General features: G+C 48.4%; 1 protein-coding gene across 1 annotated transcript; it reads left to right on the top strand.

Moving 5' to 3' along the window:
* Positions 1–7,134: 7,134 nt before the first annotated feature.
* On the top strand, positions 7,135–16,364 carry LOC102936296 (cytochrome P450 1A5). Its single transcript, XM_027828159.3, has 7 exons — positions 7,135–7,256; positions 10,366–11,230; positions 11,801–11,927; positions 12,467–12,556; positions 12,648–12,771; positions 13,706–13,792; positions 15,720–16,364. Exons 2-7 carry the CDS (start codon positions 10,397–10,399, stop codon positions 16,024–16,026), a joined length of 1,569 nt encoding a protein of 522 aa, XP_027683960.2. The 5' UTR covers positions 7,135–7,256; positions 10,366–10,396; the 3' UTR covers positions 16,027–16,364.
* The last annotated feature ends 2,064 nt before the right edge of the window (positions 16,365–18,428 follow it).

Below are 18,428 nucleotides of genomic sequence, written 5' to 3'. Positions count from 1 at the left end.
GCCCCACTGAAATCAATGGGGAGTTTTGAAATTGTCTTCGATGGGGCGAGCGTTTCACTGGCGGAGATTAGTGCTTTAGAGAGAGAGAGTTTTGCTGCCCTGGTTATTTTGGTTTCACAAACTGAGCAGAGGTGACTGTTATCCCATGCACTCGCCTATAGAAACCAGTGCATATTTAGCCACAGGAATCTCTGGTCAGTTTCACTCAGTCCTGCACGCGGGGGACCCAGAGTTTCTGCGATCTCGAGTTACATGTGACAGGGGAAACTCCCCTTTCTTGAGGCTCCTGCTCCCACCCCAAATCCAACAGGGTGAAATGCTGTAGGAAAGATTCCGCCGCGTGGTACACCTGTGTGGTTTCTATGACGATGCTGCTGCAGATGTTGTCCGACACTGCCCCAGAATTCTGGATGGGTAACCCCATAAACTCCCCCCCCCTAATCTGCCAAAGTCCTTCAGATGGGAGACTGGATTCCGCCTCTCCCTGTAATAATGTAATTCCCATGCTGCTCTCCTGTTCTTTTACCCTCAGCGCAACTCCGGCTGCAATCTGGCTGTAAATTCGCCACAGCTGCAAATGTGATTTGGCCATTTCCAAGCAAGGGCACATTCTAACAGTCCCTGCTAGCAGCAGTATCTCCCCTTAGCAGCGGAGAGGCCTGTCCTGATAAAAACTTCGAGAAGGGACATTTGCAGGATGGGGGGAGGTGGGGAGAGAGTAAACAGAGGAACTCTGGGTCCTGATTCAGTCCCCATTGAAGGAGAATTTCTGCCTGAATCCAGCCCTCACCCTCAATCCGCTGTCAGCCTGGGCCTCCGCCACTTTATCAAATAGAGTTGCTCCAGCTCCTTTGATGCTGGAGAGGTCAATGTCTTTGCATGGAATCCTGGAAAAGCTAATGGCCTAGGTCAGTGGTTTTCAAACTTTTTTTTCTGCAGACCACTTGAAAGTTGCTGAGGGTCTCAGCAGACCACTTAATGATCTTTCCAAATGTTGTTTGTACCATTAGCTAAGTATTGAAAAGCGCTTTGGATAAAAGTGCTATATATAAAAAAAAATAATTAATGCACACAACTCATATTTTAATATCAGTAGTCTTACCTTTCTAATGCAATGGATGTGCCCTCTCTCCCCAGCCATGGCAGCCCCTGAGCTGGGGCTGGGAAGGAGGGCTGTCTCTCCCTGGCATCTGCAGCCCTGGAGCTGCGGAAAGTCATGTCTTTCTCTGGCTGCCACAGCCCTGCACATCCCAAATTCCCCCCACCCTCTGCGTGGCTCCAATAATTAGGTGGGTGGCCCTTCATTGTCTCATGCACAGCCGCCCAGGCGCGCACCTTAGAGGGAACTATCCATGGACCACCTGAATGGAGCTTGTGGACCACTGGTGGTCCACGGACCACAATTTGAGAACCTCTGGCCTACTTCATCCTTTGAGAGTTGCATCCCCCGCTTGTTTATCTCCAGGTCTTTCTGAAGAATGCATCACATTGGAGTCATGCAGATCTTAATCAACCCGTTAAGTGTTGTGATCATCATTCCTTAGAACCCCCAGCACTGTAGTAAATAGGTGCAATATGGAATGTTTTTAAAATCCAGGAATGTGCACAATGTATGAAAAAGTTTCTGCACATCAAGTACAATCCCTTTGGCCTGTGAAAGATGAGGATGAGATAATAACATAGTTCATGGGATGTGGGATCTAACCGAAATATAGTTTCTGGGATGAGGTACAGAGAAACCCAGCACATACATATAATCAGTTCTCCTGTTACTAATTGGTTGTGTGACTTTACAAATGAATGACATAAGAGAAACTGACAAAACCAAACTCAGCTCCAGAAGCAAGTGAACCAGAATGGAAGTGGAGCAAAGCAGCTTCTTCTATCCGTTTTACCAGCCTTTATGTTCACTTGCTGGTTTTTTTTCAGGAATGAAGTTAATTTTAAGTCAAAGGGGAGAAAAGACTGAAGAGACCCTGTCCACACTAGAACTTGCACTGTAACTACCTGAGGTTTGCAACCATGTGCACATAGGATTTTAGGGCCAGACAGGTATAATATTTGCCTTCACATTCAATAGGGTTACAATGTGTTCATAGATGTTAAGGCCAGAAGGGACAATTATGACCCTCTAATCTGACCTCCTGCATGACACAGACCACAGAACATCCTCTAGTGATTCCTGCTTCTAGGCCAGCAACTTGTGGTTGAAGTAGATCATACCAGATGGAGTTAGAACCATGTTAAGACCATGTTAGGACCCAAATGTGTTGTTTTTTTTTTAAATAGTTCCCTTGCCACAATAGACACTTAAATCACCCTGGCTACAGCCATGGTTGAAAACAGTTTATCTGGTTTAGCACTTTCAGCTGTATTATAACAAATAGATCAGTCTGTTTGGGAAAAATGTGAGCCACTTCTGGATCCTGCTTGGATTAACTGACCCAAAAATGCATCCATTTTCTCAGCCAATGTTACATGTTTTTTAAAGACAGATCTAGGCCTTAGCCCTCAAGTCAATCTTAAACTTGAATTTTGCAGCTGTAACTTCTAAATGCTCCATTTTATATGCAGCATACATGTAACAAACTAATGGATTGTAGATTGTATTTTAGAAAGTACATCTCTCTCCTTTTTGTTTGTTTTGGTGCATTCATTGTCTTTTACTGTATACTGCCTCATGGGATCAAGATGATCAGATAAGGCTATATGGCTGTGTTCTGCATGGTCTATATGGATGTATGTGTTTGAAACTCAAATGCTATTATGCACTTCCTGCATTTAGTAGTGATATGTCGATATAGTTACAGAAATTGTTGTGTGTCCGTATTCTAAATGTAATGTTATTCAAATGTGGGATTCATAGCAAATATATAAGCTAGCTATTACACTCCATAGTAGTCATACTAACTGAGGGCAGATGAAGTCACTTCTACAGGCACAAATATCTGTGTGTCTTGCTTAGCTAAAAAGATTTGAGTGGGTTGCTGCATTTAGATGGCAAAGCTCTTTGAATCAGAGATCTTGTTTCCATACCTGTCCCTAACTCAGGGAGCAAACTGTTGTCACTGTACAAATAACTTGTGATTCATGCAGGTGTGAAACGGCTGAGATGAACTCACTGTCGCTGAACAAAGATAAGCATCAGTGTGAGAGTTTGCAGGTGGTGATGTCTGGACGTGTAGCTTTGTGTCCTGTTTTTAACTACTCACAACGCCAGTCAGCACTACACTTTGAATTAATGACACTGGCTCTACAGAACAAAACCTCTGCAGGAGGTAAAGTGTTGGAGGACAGGGATTCAACCTTTTTCTTTCTGAGGCCCTCCCCCCAACATCAAAACTCCACGGCCCACCTGTGCCACAACTGTTTTTCAGCATATAAAAGCCAGGGCCGGTGTTAGGGGGTAGCAAGCCGGGCAATTGCCTGGGGTCTCATGCCACAGGGGGCCCTGTGAAGCTAAGTTGCTCAGGCTTCAGCTTCAGCCCAGGGTGGTGGTGGGGCACCAGGCTTCAGCACTAGGGCTTAGGCTTTCTGCCCTGGGCCCCAGCAAGTCTAACACCCGCCCTGCTTGCTGGATGCCCTGAAACCTGCTTGCAGCCCCTGCCAGGCCCTCAAGACCCTTGGTTGAGAACTGCTGCTGGAGGAGACATAGTTTCTGAAGGCCCCAGGCGGATTAGCCAGGACTGGTCAGCTCTCCAGCCTGGGAGAGCAATAGTTTATAGGGGTCTTTGGGGGGGAATGAGATAAACTGCCCCCACCCTGCCCCAATTCCACTCCAAAGCTGCATCAGCCCCTCCCTCCTGCTAGCTGCAGCTCACAGCTTCTGCCAAGCCCAGACAGAGCTGAGTGGCTCCTGGCTGCCAGGGTTAATGAGGACAAGTTCAAAGAATCAGCCTTGCGTGCCAGGCACCCTCAATGGAGCCTCACGCACCTGAACACACCCTCACCCTGAGCCAATCTTCAGCCTGGGACCCTGCGCCTGTCTCTTCAAGGAGCAAATGCTTCTGCTGGGCCTTTTTGCCTTAGTGACTGCGCAGCCCTGGAGGGCTCCCTTGGTCCCTCCTGCCCGGAGAGGGTGCCCAAGCTCGTTCTGCCGCAGCTTGTCTATCTCTCATCCCTGGCACAGCCAGCGAGCCCCTAGGGGGTGGTGTGGCTGCTATCTGCAGTGGCATCAGGTTATATGTTCCTTGCATGCTAAGCGGCAGTTTGGGCATTGGGTAATTGTTCCCCATCAAGGGTCACGGCTGGAGTGTGATTTGGCAGGTGCCTGCGTGCGGGAAATTAGCTCAAGGGGTATTGACAGGATATTGATACACAGGGACGGTAAACACTCCCCCCTCCTCCCGCCCCCGGCCCCCCCCCCCCCCGCTGTTTTCTTGTGAGCACCTGGATCTGCATGCCAACATGCTTTAGCTCTTTACAACCCTCCCTTCCCGCCCCCTCCAGCATCCTGCCCCAAAGCCATCCATTGACAAACAACTGGGGAGAATAAAGAACACAGGGCGCTGTCCCTTTAAGAGCCCTCCCATAGCGTGACTGAGTGACCAGGGCGTTACAGGTTTGTCCGGAGAGTTAACTCACCCGAGGCCCCTTCTCACGCGAAGCCCAGTGGCTGCATCAGAGGGCTGCCCCCTTGTCCCCTCCCCAGCACAACCCCGCGGGGATAGGGAGCGAGGCAAGGCAGCTCATCCCTCCCTTCAGGCTGCCCGCACCCCTCATGGGGGCAGGACCCCAGCCCTGCTGCCCAGGGGCCCGATCCTGCTCTCACGGAAAGCCAAGGGAGTTTTGCAATCGACTTAAAAGGGAGCAGGACCAGGTTCTCAAGGCAGCCAGCCAGGTTACTTTCCATTAGCGCAGAGCATCTCCCACCCCCAACTCTCCAGCCTCTCCCCCTCTTTAACCGGTTTGGTGCAGGGACTTGGAGTGAATATACCGTGGGCCCGATCCTGCCCCCCGCGGGGTGTTTTTACCCAATGACTTCAGTGGGACCCGGATCGGGCCCTGCATTAGCTGGCAATATTGCCGAGGCACCGACCGTAGGTTCTCTCTCTTTCATAGCCCACTCGATTTAACTGCAAATTAAAAGAGACCTGGCTAGTGTGGAAGCAGCACCTGGCTGTGCTGTCAGCCAAAGCCCACCAAGCATGTCTTCCCGCCCCCCACCCCCCGATCAGGGCTGCTGTGGCTGCTGGGAGCTTCCCGTGGGGCTCGGGGGCTTCCCGCAGGTTGCCCATTCGTGCAGTCCCCTGCTCCTGCTAATCTGCCCTGCCCTTGCTCCCTTCTCACGCGATGGCCCCTCCTGCCACGTTGCAAAAGGTGCCTTTGGAACAGTGACCTCCCCTCGCCCTGCTCCACCGCCTCATCCCTCTGCAGCGCCCCCTCCCCTTCTGCTCCCCAATCTCTCCCGGCTGGCTTGTTTGCACGGGGAAAGTGGTGAAACGGAGCCAAAGCGCTTCTCACGCGAACCTCACCAATCTTTAACTTGGCCCGTCCCAGGGGCAGCAAGCTGCTGCCCCAAGAACGTTAACCTCCTGCGTTGGGCGCACAGCCCGGCCCCCTCTTTCCCCGGTCCCCCAACTCACTGGAACCCTCTTTCCAGGGCCAGGAAAACTTTGCTCCCCAGTGATCAGGGATGACACCCCTACTCCGCAGCGCTGGGACGAAATGGAGCAGTGTTGGGGCAAACGAAAGAGGAGCAGAGCAGCGGGTCCCCTCCAGGGTGAGATGGGGGAGGAGGGAAGGTGTGTAAATGGGGCTTTCCTCCCATACCCCCACTATGAAACTTTCCAGGTACGAACCCTACTTCCCAAGGTTACTGTCTGCGCCTAGGCATGTTACAGACGCTTACAGAAACACACGGGATGCGGATCTGCCTCTGACCTTAATCTGCTCAGTGGCTAATTAGTGGTTATGCCCCAGCCCTCGGGATTTTAGGAATCCTTGGGGCTGGCTATCAGACCCCCTCTTTTCTAATAATAAAAGGCATTGTCACGTCGGTTTTCTGCTCAGCACCCTCCCCGCTCCCCAAAGGCAACCCGGGTCAATTCCGGCTGTCCCGTTCTTTACAATTGCAATGGTATGAATATTCGGTCCCTTCAGAGAGAAATCAAAGGACAATGCGGTTTCTCCTATCCACGGGGGGCCAGTGTCCTATGGGGAGAATGTCCCTTGGAGCAGAGCAGCCGGTCAGTAACTTCAGGGGAGGAGGATACTTCTATCGCCACTGGCGAGTGGCGAGGGAGGAAGAGAAGCGAAGCGCTAAGCTGTCTGCGCTAAGGGGAAGGGTGTTTGCACAGAGATCGCCCGAAGAAGAGCTCTGTGTAAGCTCCAAAGCTTGACTCTTTCACCAACAGAAGTCGGCCCAATAAGAAAGTTACCATCACCTCTTTCTCTCACAGATCACAGTGACAGCCGCTGGAATGGCACTCCCTCGCCATGGGGGGCTAGTGACACCCCCCTCTCCCCAGAAGGACTGCGCCGGGCAATAGAAGAGATGACAGGGCACAGCTGGCGCCAGCCTCTGCCCTGGACACTAGTGTGTTGCTGTACAGGATTGTTGGGGTGGAGGGTTAGGCCCGGATGGGTATTTTGCGCACCAAAGCCACCAGGCGCATTCAGCACTCTCGGGAAACCCTCTGAGCTGAGCTCCTGAAGCCCTCACGATTCCGGGCACAGAGATACACACCCGACCCGACCGCCTCCCCCTCTGCCAGTAGAGACTCCCCAGAGCTAGTGAACTCAAGGACCAGCAACAGCCGAGGCCGGGGGATCCGGGTTTCCAGAAGCAGGACGGAGGAGTCGGGCTCTTGCATGGACTGAGCCAACCTCCCTTTCTCCTGCGCTTCCGACAGCAGGCGCAGCGGCCCCAGCGCTGGAGAGCCCCTGCTTCTTGCACTGACATCTCTCTGCGCTGCGGCTCGGAGGCGAATCCCTGGCGCTCTCCAGGGATCCTGTCCAGTGCAAACCATAGCGGTTGTTGCGATGGGAAGGGAGCTGCTAGTCACTACTTTGGAGCTGGAAGCTTTGCGCACACTTTTGTCACGTGACGGGAGGATGCTCGGCCAATCGGGATGCAAGGAGGTGCATATAACGCTGGCAGAAAGTGGCACTCCCGTCAAGTTGCTGGGGAGGAGCACCTTATACCCCCCTTAAGAAGCGACAGACCCCGGGCATCTTCGAGCTGCACCCACGAGCACCCTACTCCTTAGAAGAGCTCTCCAAGGAAAGCTGCGCCAAGCATCTGGGACGCACAGGTACCGCAGGCTGCTTTCCCCCGCTCCCCGTCTCTGCGGTGCTTTTCTGCAGATCCAGCCGCAGTGTAAACGCTTGTGGGGAGGGGGCTGATGAATGTGGCTGTCTGGTGGCTTTGCATATATAATGTAGAAAAGTCTTTCCCCCTCCGCCACTAGTGATAGAACTTATTAGACGCTCAAATTACCTGGAGTCCTGGACTGTCGTATGATGCATTATCAGGTCGACCTCAAACCTGTTTGCAAAAAATCAGAGTGAAACCTAATAGCTGGAATGATACCCTATCCCCCTGAGCATGTATCTTACAGATGAAATAACACGGGGGCAGTTATAACTCTGTCTCCCACATTCACAAGCAAGAAGTGATGCAAACAGTCAAATCCAACATCCTGCAAGGATATATCTTTGGCAATAATTAAGGGCCAGGGCTTGCTCCTGTCAAAATTATTAGCAAAACTTCCGTTCAAAGCAAAAGGATGGAGCCCTAAATCTTTTGCCACAGACTTATTTGCTTGGATGGGAATCAGTTAAGAGAACTCTAGTCAAGTGTGGGTGTACCAGAGGAGCTCTCCAAAGGGTTCCAATATTAAGGCTCTGACCTCTCTTCCTTAAGATTTGGATGAGCGAGCAATATAGGCTGCTTGTTGGGGGGGATGACTCAAAACCTAGAGATCTCCTACTGAAGGAACAAGAAATGGAAACAAGGGAAGCAAATAGTCTCTGGCAAAAACTGTTCTAAACCCCACAAAGTTGCTTTAGATCAATTCAGATGGTCCGATTTAAATGTCCCAGAAGACAGGACATTTAGAATGGAGGACATCTTATAGGAGACCCTTGTTTTCAGATCCACCTCTGCCCATTGTGCCTTGATTCTGCAGGGAAGATGTATCTTCTCTGGGAATTGCCTGGCTTGCTTGTAGAGGTGGAAATCCGCCACTTAATGCTTTCCTAGTCTCTAATAATTTCCTTTCACTAAACAATTAGGAAGACTGTTCCTGTTTTTGCATGAAACAAGCCACTGTCCATTCAGTGATGGGCTCAAAAGTCTAGTCTGGGTTTCCTGGTGACTTAAAAAAGCATCCCTCACCCAGGTAGGGTGACCAGATGTCCCAATTGTATAGGGACAGTCCCGATATTTGGGGCTTTGTCTTATACAGGTGCCTATTACCACCCCCCCATCCCAATTTTCCACACCTGCTATCTGGTCACCCTACACCCAGGAGAACTGACCCCTTTTTAAAAGTCTACCCATCATTTCCTCATTCTCAGTGAATGAACAGACTCTCTTCCTTCAGTGTGAACTAGGAGATGGAAAAATCTGGACTGATTTCCTCACTCACTAGCTTACATCTTTCCGTGGAAATGTGAGGCACTCCCTCTCCTATGTCAATCTTTAATGGGTGAATCAGTGACACTATAAACCATACAGTGCTCTTTGGAACTGATAAGATCAAGTGTGTCGGAAACAAACACACAAAAGTAACTGGTGTCTAATCTATGCACTACTACGCACAGGTGCTGTAAGTAGAGAGACCCTCATTCAACAGACCCTTCTGGAGAGAGGTGCACACTGGTTGTAACAGACTTTTGACTAAAGCTGAACTAGACTTTGCCTTCAGATTACACTTTTTTTCTGGCATAAAGAAATGTGATGTGGTCATACTAAGAATCTTACAGAGATCTTGGTAGCCCCATCTCTCCCTTCTGCATGTGTATATTCTAGGTGATCTTAAACTGAGATCAAACACTTAAGTCCTGCATCCTGTGATACACTCAGCAAGACTAGGACCGTCAGACCCGGTGTTAGTGCCAAATTATAACTTGGGTAACTACATTCTGTACCTCAGAATTTCCCTTTGGTAGCTCCAAGTCATTAAGGCACCTTCTCTTCATTTCCCTAGTAAATGCTGGTATAATGTTGCCATAACCTGTTAGGGAACCATGATGTTCTACTCCAGAAATGGCAACATTTCAGCAATGAAGTTCTTGGCTATTCAAAGCAAAACCCTGCATGCATTCTTTAGATGAGCTGGGGTGCAATGCTACAGGGCTGGTGACCCCTAAATAATCAATGGGACTCACTAACCATATGAACAAGATGAGGAGAATTTGGCCCTGTAAGCAGGTCCCCCTTCAGTTCCTGGAAACCCTGCCTGGGTGAATTAAACAGCATACATAATCCATCAGAGCATCTGTATTTCTCCCTTGTGTGCCAAATATAACACCAATTGAATATAGCAGCAGCTAGGAGTCCCCCTCCTGCTCCCTGGCTCAGTCTTGTATACTGCTTGCCTTCTTCTCCCAGCTATCCAGCTGATGAGCTAGTTACCTCATTAACTTATCAGGTTCTCTACAGGTCCAAGCGATCTCTTCTAACCTTCCAAACCTGCTCAAACTACCTAACTCCCTCATACTCTACACTGCGTATCCTGGGTGCTCTATCTAAGGGTATGTCTACATAGCGATAAAAACCCCACAGCTGGCCTGGCTCAGCTGACTCAGGTTCTCAGGGCTCTGGTTCCAGAGCTAAAAACTTGCTGTGTAGATGTTTGGATTCAGGCTGGAGTCCAAGCTCTGGGACCCTGCAAGGGTGGATGATCCCAAAGCTCGAGCTCTAGCCCAAGTCTGAATGTCTACACAGCACGTTTTAGCCCCACAAGCCCGAGTCCAACTCAGGTGACCTGGGCCAGCTGCAGCTGTTATCCCGGTGTAGACATAACCTAAGTGACCAGGGTGCTAGCTTCCAAAAAGCTCTGTTTATAGCTGCTTAACTGCACACTGTCATAGGCATATAGTATGAAAAAAGTTTTTGGATCCTTTTAATGGCTTCTATATAAATGTAAGGTATTATAACTCTTGGAATGAAAGGAGCAAGATCTCTGGTCCTGGGGTCATTAAGGAGTAAAATCAATGTGGCAAGTTTTTTCACTCTGGTCATTTAAAGAAATGTGGTTCAAGTAGAAATAGTCTCGTAAAGCAAGTGCCCCAACCAAAATTAGAATGCAGGTTTCCTGACTTCTAGTTTTATGAAGTAAGCATCAGATAACACTGCCTTATAACCTGAGGTACCTCCTGGACTTTACCTCTTACCTTTCTTTTGTTTAATCTTAGGGTTCTTAGTCCCTTGAAGAGGAAGGCTGCAATGTCACTGCTGGGAAGTCAGGGCATTATCTCAGTCACCGAGATCCTTATTGCCTCTGCTGTCTTCTGTCTGACCTTCATGGTCATCAGATCCTTCCGGCAGCAGATCCCCAAGGGGCTGAAGAGGCTCCCAGGACCAAGGGGTTACCCCCTGATAGGCAACGTGCTGGAGCTGGGGAGCAATCCACACCTGACCTTGACTCAGATGAGCCAGAAGTATGGAGATGTGATGCAGATACAGATCGGCACCAGACCTGTGCTGGTGCTGAGTGGTTTGGACACCATCAAACAAGCCCTGGTGAAGCAAGGGGAGGACTTCATGGGGCGCCCTGATCTCTACAGCTTTCACCATGTTGCAGATGGCCAGAGCTTGACCTTCAGCTCTGATTCAGGGGAGGTGTGGAGAGCTCGCAGGAAGTTGGCCCAGAATGCCCTGAAGACCTTCTCTGTCTCGCCCAGCCCCAACTCTTTGTCCACCTGCCTCCTCGAGGAGCACATCTCCAAAGAAGCTGACTACCTAGTAAGAAAGTTGCTGCAACTGATGGAAGAGAAGAAGAGGTTCGACCCCTATCGGTATGTGGTGGTCTCTGTGGCCAATGTCATCTGTGCCATGTGCTTTGGCAACCGTTATGACCATGGTGACCAGGAGCTGCTCAGTATAGTAAACCTGAACAATGAGTTTGGGAAGGTGGCTGCTTCCGGCAACCCTGCAGATTTCATCCCAGTGCTCCAGTATCTCCCTAGCCGCACCATGAAAATTTTCAAGGATCTCAATAAGAGGTTCAACTCCTTTTTGCAGAAGATTGTTAAGGAGCACTACAGCAGCTTTGATAAGGTAACCAGCTTGGAGGCGATTCATTTGCATGCATTTTCCTGCTCTGTCCTTCATTGTCTGCTTTTTGTCTTTTCTCTTTTGCTTTCTGGCTCACAAACAAACATCAGCTGAAGCAGAGGTTAGAGAAGAGGTAGTGGAGATCGTGCAACATCTTCTCTCTAGCCAAATAGCATATTTCCCAACAAAACATTACAAATTAAAACCCAATTATTTCTTATAAACAGACTATTTAGAGGCATTGATTTCTATATTTTGCTATAACTATTAAATGTTTTCAATTGATTATAACTCTTTAATTAATCTAAGTTTCATAGCTGCTGTAGGAAGCAATATAGTCCACTCTATTATCATAACTTGGGACAAATAGCATTATCTGTTGGCTAATGACTGCAGGGGAGAAAAGCTTATTTGCACATCTGAACCTGCAATGTAATCATGCCTCGGAGTTCACACACCTGTGGCAACGAGGCACTAGACTTTCCTCCCTCCAGCAGTGGACTGTTCTTGTTTAACTGCCTTAGTGTTTTGGAATTTGGTACCCTTTCCAACCTATGGACTTTCCTATTTCAGGACAATATTCGAGACATCACCGACTCCCTGATTGAGCATTGTCGGGAGAAGAAAGTGTATGAATCTGCCAACATTCAGCTCTCTGATCAGAAGATCATCAGCATTGTCAATGACCTTTTTGGAGCTGGTAAAAATACTTGCATTCAAATCCAAAGCAATCCCAGAGTTTTCTGTTCCAATTTATCTCCAGGCCTTTGATTCATGCAACTCTCATTCTCTGAGGCATAAAGGATACTTCAGTTGGCTACTGCTAGGAGCAGAGCAATTAAATTTTACAAACTGAAAGCTTGAAAGTTCTTAAATCAAGAGTCTTTGGCAATTCAGTCCCCCTGAAGGACTTTGTAGGAACAATAACCGTGAAACAAGTTCTCCAGAGACAGTTGTGTACTGCTGTTTAGTGCTGTCAATCCAGAGTTAGGATGATAACACTACTAGAGATGGGCCTGAACTAAAATTCCAAACACCCTTGAATTTAAGTTGTGGCACATCCACATTTTTGATTAACTTTACAGAGCTGATTAAAAAAAATTGCACTACTACTAACATTAACAACTTGCAAAATTGGCCAAGAAATGAGGAAAATCTAAAGTCATGGGGTTGTAAATTTCCTTTGACTTGTCTTCAAGTGATGACTAAATGCTTTGCTTTTCCTTTGTCTCTATCCAGGTTTTGACACTGTGACAACTGCGTTGTCCTGGAGTCTCATGTATCTTGTCACATATCCAGAAATTCAGAAGAAGATTCATGAAGAATTAGGTAGGTTCATGCTTTCAGGTATATACAGTTTCAAGGCCTGTGTCTCGAAGGCTGGGTGCCAAACAACCTCTTCCTCCACTCTAACCTGTAGATCAGATGATTGGCAGAGAGAGGAGACCCAGACAATCAGACCGGCCCATGCTGCCTTATACAGAAGCTTTTATCTTAGAGATGTTCAGACATTCCTCCTTCCTGCCCTTCACCATTCCTCACTGGTAAGTCCTGTAACTGTCAAGGCCAGTTTGTGCCCTTTTTTTTGGTGCTCTCTGTGAGAATGGTCTTCTGACTCAGCCCCCTTCCTGTGCAGACTAACACAGAATTCTTTACCCTGTTATCACCTTAACCACCTCCCGATATGAAGCCAAGTAAACCATACTCCTCTGGGGGAATAGTGCAAAAGGCACCCTCCCTCCTCAAGTTGAATGGGGGGTGAAATATTCACAGCACATTGGGGGGAGGGCTAGCTCAGTGGTTTGAGCATTGGCCTGCTAAACCCAGGGTTGTGAGTTCAATCCTTGAGGGGGCCATTTAGGGATGGGGGCAAAAATTGGGGATTGGTCCTGCTTTGAGCAGGGGGTTGGAAGAGATGACCTCCTGAGGTCCCTTCCAACCCTAATATTCTATGATTTGAATTATTCAAACCCTTTCTGTCGCCTTATCTATACATGGGATTAGCTCCAATTCAGCAACTGATGTAGCTCTATTGATGTAAAGGGTAGCTTTAGTTGGGGTTTGTACCTGTGTAGCTGCACTGGTTGTTGATCGCAAGCTGCTGAATCCCAAGTACAGTTTCACTTCACACCCTCCAATTCACCTGATGCAGGGCCATTAAGAGCTACAGCATAGTGCCTTAATGTTTTCTTCTCTTCCTTGGGAGAAACCATGTCACCTGATCACTTCAACAGGCATTTGTTTCCTGTGACAGGAACTTTCTTTGCTAGTAACATGAATTTGAAAGTTCTCCATTTCCCAGAAATGTTCACAATTAACACTGCAAGTACAAAGATGGGCTATCACCTAACACAAGTCTGAGGAATGCAAATAAGATGTACAAAACAAGACACTTCTCTAAAACTGTCATCTCACTTTGATTCACCTGAAAGGGGCCTTGCAGCTTTTTAAACTTAAGACCACCTCTGTTTCTTTCAGCACAACGAAAGACACAGTACTGAATGGCTACTTCATCCCAAAGGACCTCTGTGTGTTTGTCAACCAGTGGCAAGTCAATCACGATGAGTAAGTTCAGTCAGACCAAAGATGATGGGTTGGTGCTAAAATTGTTCCAATGCCTTTGTATCAATAAGACAAATCTAGATGAGTCCTAAATGACTGTACAGGATTATTGGGAATATGCTGCAGACATTATTTCTATAGAAACCCTGTAAACCGGTTGAAGTATCTGTTTTAGGGTGTGGGGGAGGAGCGATCTCACTGAGGATTTACTGTATGACTGGTAAACAATGGGTCTTATTCTCTTCACTTACGCTAGTAGAATTCCATGGATTCGAATGGAGTTCTGACTTTCAACCTTGTGAGAGGAGAACTGGGACCAATGTGGTTTTCAGATACTAAAGTTTGAGCCTTTCCCCACACCCATATGCCACAGTAACTAATGTTGTTCGTACTGGGCCTGCTGGGATCCAGTATCTTGCAGGTAGACTATGTTTAACCTAGTTTAAGGGAAGTCATGCCTCACTAATCTTACAATTTTTTCAGGGAGTCAACAAACATTTGGATAAGGGTGAGCCAGTCGATACTGTACGTTTGGATTTTCAGAGCTTTTGACAAGGTCCCTCACCAAAGGCACTTAAGGAAACTAAGTAGCCATGGGATAAGAGGGAAGGTCCTCTCAAGAGTCAGAAACTGGTGAAAGGGTAGGAATAATTGGTCAGTTTTCACAATGGAGAGGTGAAGAGCGGGTCATCCAAGAATTTTTACTGGGATTTGTGCTATTCAACATATTAATCTGGAAAAGGGGGCAAAGTGGCAAAGTTTGCAGACAATACAAAATTATTCAATATATATGCAAAGAGTTAGAGGTATCTCACAAAACTGGATGAATGGGCAACAAAATGGCAAATGCAATCCAACATTGGTAAGTGCACAGTAATGCATATGGGAAAATCCCGTCTCTCTCTCTCTTGCTAAATTAGATGTTACCACCAAACAAAGATCTTGGAGCCACAACAGATAGTTCTCTGAAAACTTCCATTCAATGCACAGCAATGATCAAAAAGACTAACAGTATGTTAGGGACTATTCAGGAAGGGATAAAAAATAAGACAGAAAATATCATCATGCTGCTATATAAATTCATGGTGCACTCATTCCTTGAATACTGTGTCCATTTGTGGTTGCCCCATATCAAAAAGGCTATTGTAGAACTGGAAAAGCTTCAGAGAGGGGCAACAAAGATGACAAAAAGGTATGGAATGACTTCCATACCAGAAAAGACTAAAGATTAAGGCAGTTCTGCTTAGAAAAGAGATGGTTAACGGGGGAGGATATGACAGAGGTCTATAAAATCATGAACGGTGTAGAGAAACTGAATAAGGAAATGTTTATCCTTTTACACAACACAAAAACCAAGGATCTCCCAATGAAATGAATAGACAGCAGGTTTAACACCAGCAAGTGGAAGTACATTTTCACACAATGCGCAACTAACCTGTGGAACTCATTGCCATTGGATCTTGTGATGGCCAAAAGTATAACTGAGTTAAAAAAAAACTGGATAGGTTTATGGAGGATAGGTCCATTATGGATGGTCTAGGACGCATTGGTTTTCCCAGGAAGATTTCAAATTATGAAACCTCAAATCATCATTTTTTAAAAAAAATTTGAGCCCATTAATAACTTGTTTTCCCCTCAGCCGAAACTATATTGCCTTCGGTCATGAACATAAAGGGTTAAATTCATCCCTGGTGTAACTGCATAAACTTTCAAGTAAGCAACACCAGAGCTGAATTTGGCACAGAGGATTTTGTTGCTGCAATGCTAAAGGTGAGAGCACGAATGAGTAGTAAAAGTAGTTGGATGTGAGGTTGAAAACTGTTGCCATGTTTCACACGAGTCTGTTCTGATGCTATTCATGCTGAAATGCCTGCTTTCCTAGTAATCCTTCAGATGATGGTACCACTGCGGTATTCTCCTTCCATTTCAGGAAGCTTTGGAAAGATCCATCTACCTTCAACCCAGAGCGTTTCCTCAGTGCTGAAGGGACTGAAGTAAACAGGGCAGAGAGTGAGAAAGTGATGATGTTTGGCTTGGGGAAGAGGAAGTGCATTGGTGAGTCCATTGGCAGGTGGGAGGTCTTCCTCTTCTTGACCACTCTTCTCCAGCAATTGGAGTTCAGCATATGTGATGGTGAGAAGGCGGACGTAACACCTCAGTATGGACTCACCATGAAGCACAAGAGGTGTGAGCACTTCCAGATTAAACAGCGCTTTGAAGTGAAGAGCTCTGGGTGAGCTGCAGATTCTCATTGCTAGGACATGGAGGGGAAATGCCACATCACAATATTTTGGCTTTTGGGAACTACCACCAAGACTGCTTTGAAGGCTGACATGCTATAGAGTCTAAGATAATAGAAGCCATGTTGACTCTGCATCTGTACTGACATCGTGGAGGCTTGCTCATATCTGATATGTAAATGTACTCTATCTGCTGCTGTCTATTGGCATTCAAAGACTGTTTTGCAACTGACTCAAAAATTGGCAAAGCCTACCAAGTATACTCTGAGGAGCATGCCCTATAGCAGGGGTCGGCAACCTTTCAGAAGTGGTGTGCTGAGTCTTCATTTATTCACTTTAATTTAAGGTTTCGCGTGCCAGTAATACATTTTAACATTTTTTAGAAGGTCTCTCTCTATGTCTCTATTATATAACTAAACTATTGTCGTATGTAAAGTAAACAAGGTTTTCAAAATGTTTAAGAAGCTTCATTTAAAATTAAATTAAAATGCTGATCTTACGCCACCGGCCCACTCAGCCTGCTGCCAGCCTAGGGTTCCGTTCACCTAGGCTGGCAGCAGGCTGAGCGGGGGCCTGCGGCAGGGACCCTGGCTGGCAAGGGGCTGGCAGCCAGAACCCCAGACCGGCAGCGGGCTGAGCTGGGCCGGAACCCCAGACTGGCAGTGGGCTGAGCGGCTCAGCCCGCTGCCACTCAGCCCACTGCCAGTCTGGGGTTCAGTCCACTGGCTCCTGCCAGCCAGGGTTCTGGCTGCCGGCCTCACTCAGCCCGCTGCCGGTCTGGGATCCCGGCCCTGCCCACTTAGAGTAGGTACCTACCTTCTCCCTGGTTCTAGCCCATTCTCTTCCTCTCTCTCTGCACTGAGCTGAGGGTGGGAGTGCACTGAGCACAGGGCTGGTGGTGAAGGAGCAGGCTGGGGGTTGGGGTGCAGGGTCTGGCCAGGAGCTAGAATGAAAGAGGCGGTTCAGGGTTGGGGCAAGAGGTTTGGGTGTGGAGTACTTACCTGGGCAGCTCCCATTTGGTGCGAGGGGTGCAGGTGGGAATGTGGGAGGGTGCAGGAGTTCCTGTTTGGTGTTCAGGGTGGGAGTGGGAATGTGGGGGGTGCAAGAGTCAGGACATGGGGTGTGGGGGGGCTGGGTATGTGTGGGAGTACTGGAGTCAGGGCTGGGGACGTGGGGGGGTGCAGGGGTCAGGGCAGGAGGCTGGGTGTGTATGAGCAGGGTGAAGGGTTCAAGGCAGGGGCCTGGCGTGTGGGGGCGATGTAAGGTGCAGGGATCAGGGCAGAGGGCTGGGTGTGTGTGAGGAGGGTGTAGGGGTCAGGGCAGAGGGCTGGGGCGTGTGGGGGGGTGCAGGGATCAGGGCAGAGGGCTGGGTGTATGGGCTGGGGTCGTGGGGGTGCTCCCAGCCCCCTGCTCAGAGCAGCTCACAGGAGGGGGCTGGAGGGGATATTGCCTGATTCCACCTCCCTTCCCCAAGGCCCCGTCCCCACCTCGTCTTCGCCTCCTCCCCAGAGCAGCGGGAGCGCTGCAGCTCCTCTTCTCCCCATCCCGGTGCAAGGGCCATCAGCTGATCGGCAGCAGAGAGGGAGAGGAGGAGGGGCAGGAACCCAGCACGCTGGGGGAAGAGGCAGGGGAGGGGGGAGCTTTCCTGCCTTGCAGCAGCAGCCGGCAGGACCAAGCTTCTTCATCCTGCTGGGGGGCGGGGGCGGAGAAGAGCGGGCCGGGGCGGGCAGGATTTTTAATGGCATGCTGCTGCCTGCCAGGGTCCAGGCCTGGGTTCGGCAGCAGGCAGAGCGGGGCCGGCGCCTGGGACCCGACAGGCAGCAGTGTGCCATTAAAAATCGGCTCGCGTGCCGTGCCATAGGTTGCCGACCCCTGCCCTATAGTGACATCTGACACTTCAATTAGCCAGCTCCCTCATTCTTATCTGTAGAAACAACAGCATCGGGCAACATGCTTTGATCATGCAGCTACCACTGATCTTGTGAGAGGTTTTACACTGAGTATCTTGTGTTCTCTGCTGAACTTCCCTTAACATCCCTGAGGTGTAGTCCTTTTATGACAGGTACCCAGGTTTTTTTGTGTGCCCTAGTTTAGAATAAGAGACTTTGGCCTAAGATTATCTCTGAAATGTAACCAGCTGGCTATGGCTGTGAAATATATATTGAATATAGAATCAGATGTACAACATGTAAACAGAACACATTTTGCAGCCATTATTTCTAATCTCATTGACTCATCTCAGTTGTCTAAAGGTTTTGAGGAGAAACATAACCAGCCTTCTCCTAAATGGCTCGGATGAATAATTTGCAGATTACGAGTTTGTGAAATTTCACGATCTATTTGTGCTGGGTGAAATGCACCCTTATGCAGAGAGCTAGCTAAATACCCATGCACTACTT

Source organism: Chelonia mydas, chromosome 10 (assembly GCF_015237465.2).
Source record: "Chelonia mydas isolate rCheMyd1 chromosome 10, rCheMyd1.pri.v2, whole genome shotgun sequence".
In the NCBI taxonomy this organism is placed as follows: Eukaryota; Metazoa; Chordata; order Testudines; family Cheloniidae; genus Chelonia; species Chelonia mydas.
This window is presented reverse-complemented; position numbering and strand designations above follow the sequence as displayed.

What these genes read in the sequence shown, in the direction of transcription:
- LOC102936296 (XM_027828159.3), top strand. Translation starts at nt 10,397, where the DNA reads ATGTCACTGCTGGGAAGTCAGGGCATTATCTCAGTCACCGAGATCCTT. An exon ending in CAATGACCTTTTTGGAGCTG is followed by an intron (nt 11,928 to 12,466) that starts GTAAAAATACTT and finishes GTCTCTATCCAG; the next exon opens with GTTTTGACACTGTGACAACT. An exon ending in CCCTTCACCATTCCTCACTG is followed by an intron (nt 12,772 to 13,705) that starts GTAAGTCCTGTA and finishes TGTTTCTTTCAG; the next exon opens with CACAACGAAAGACACAGTAC.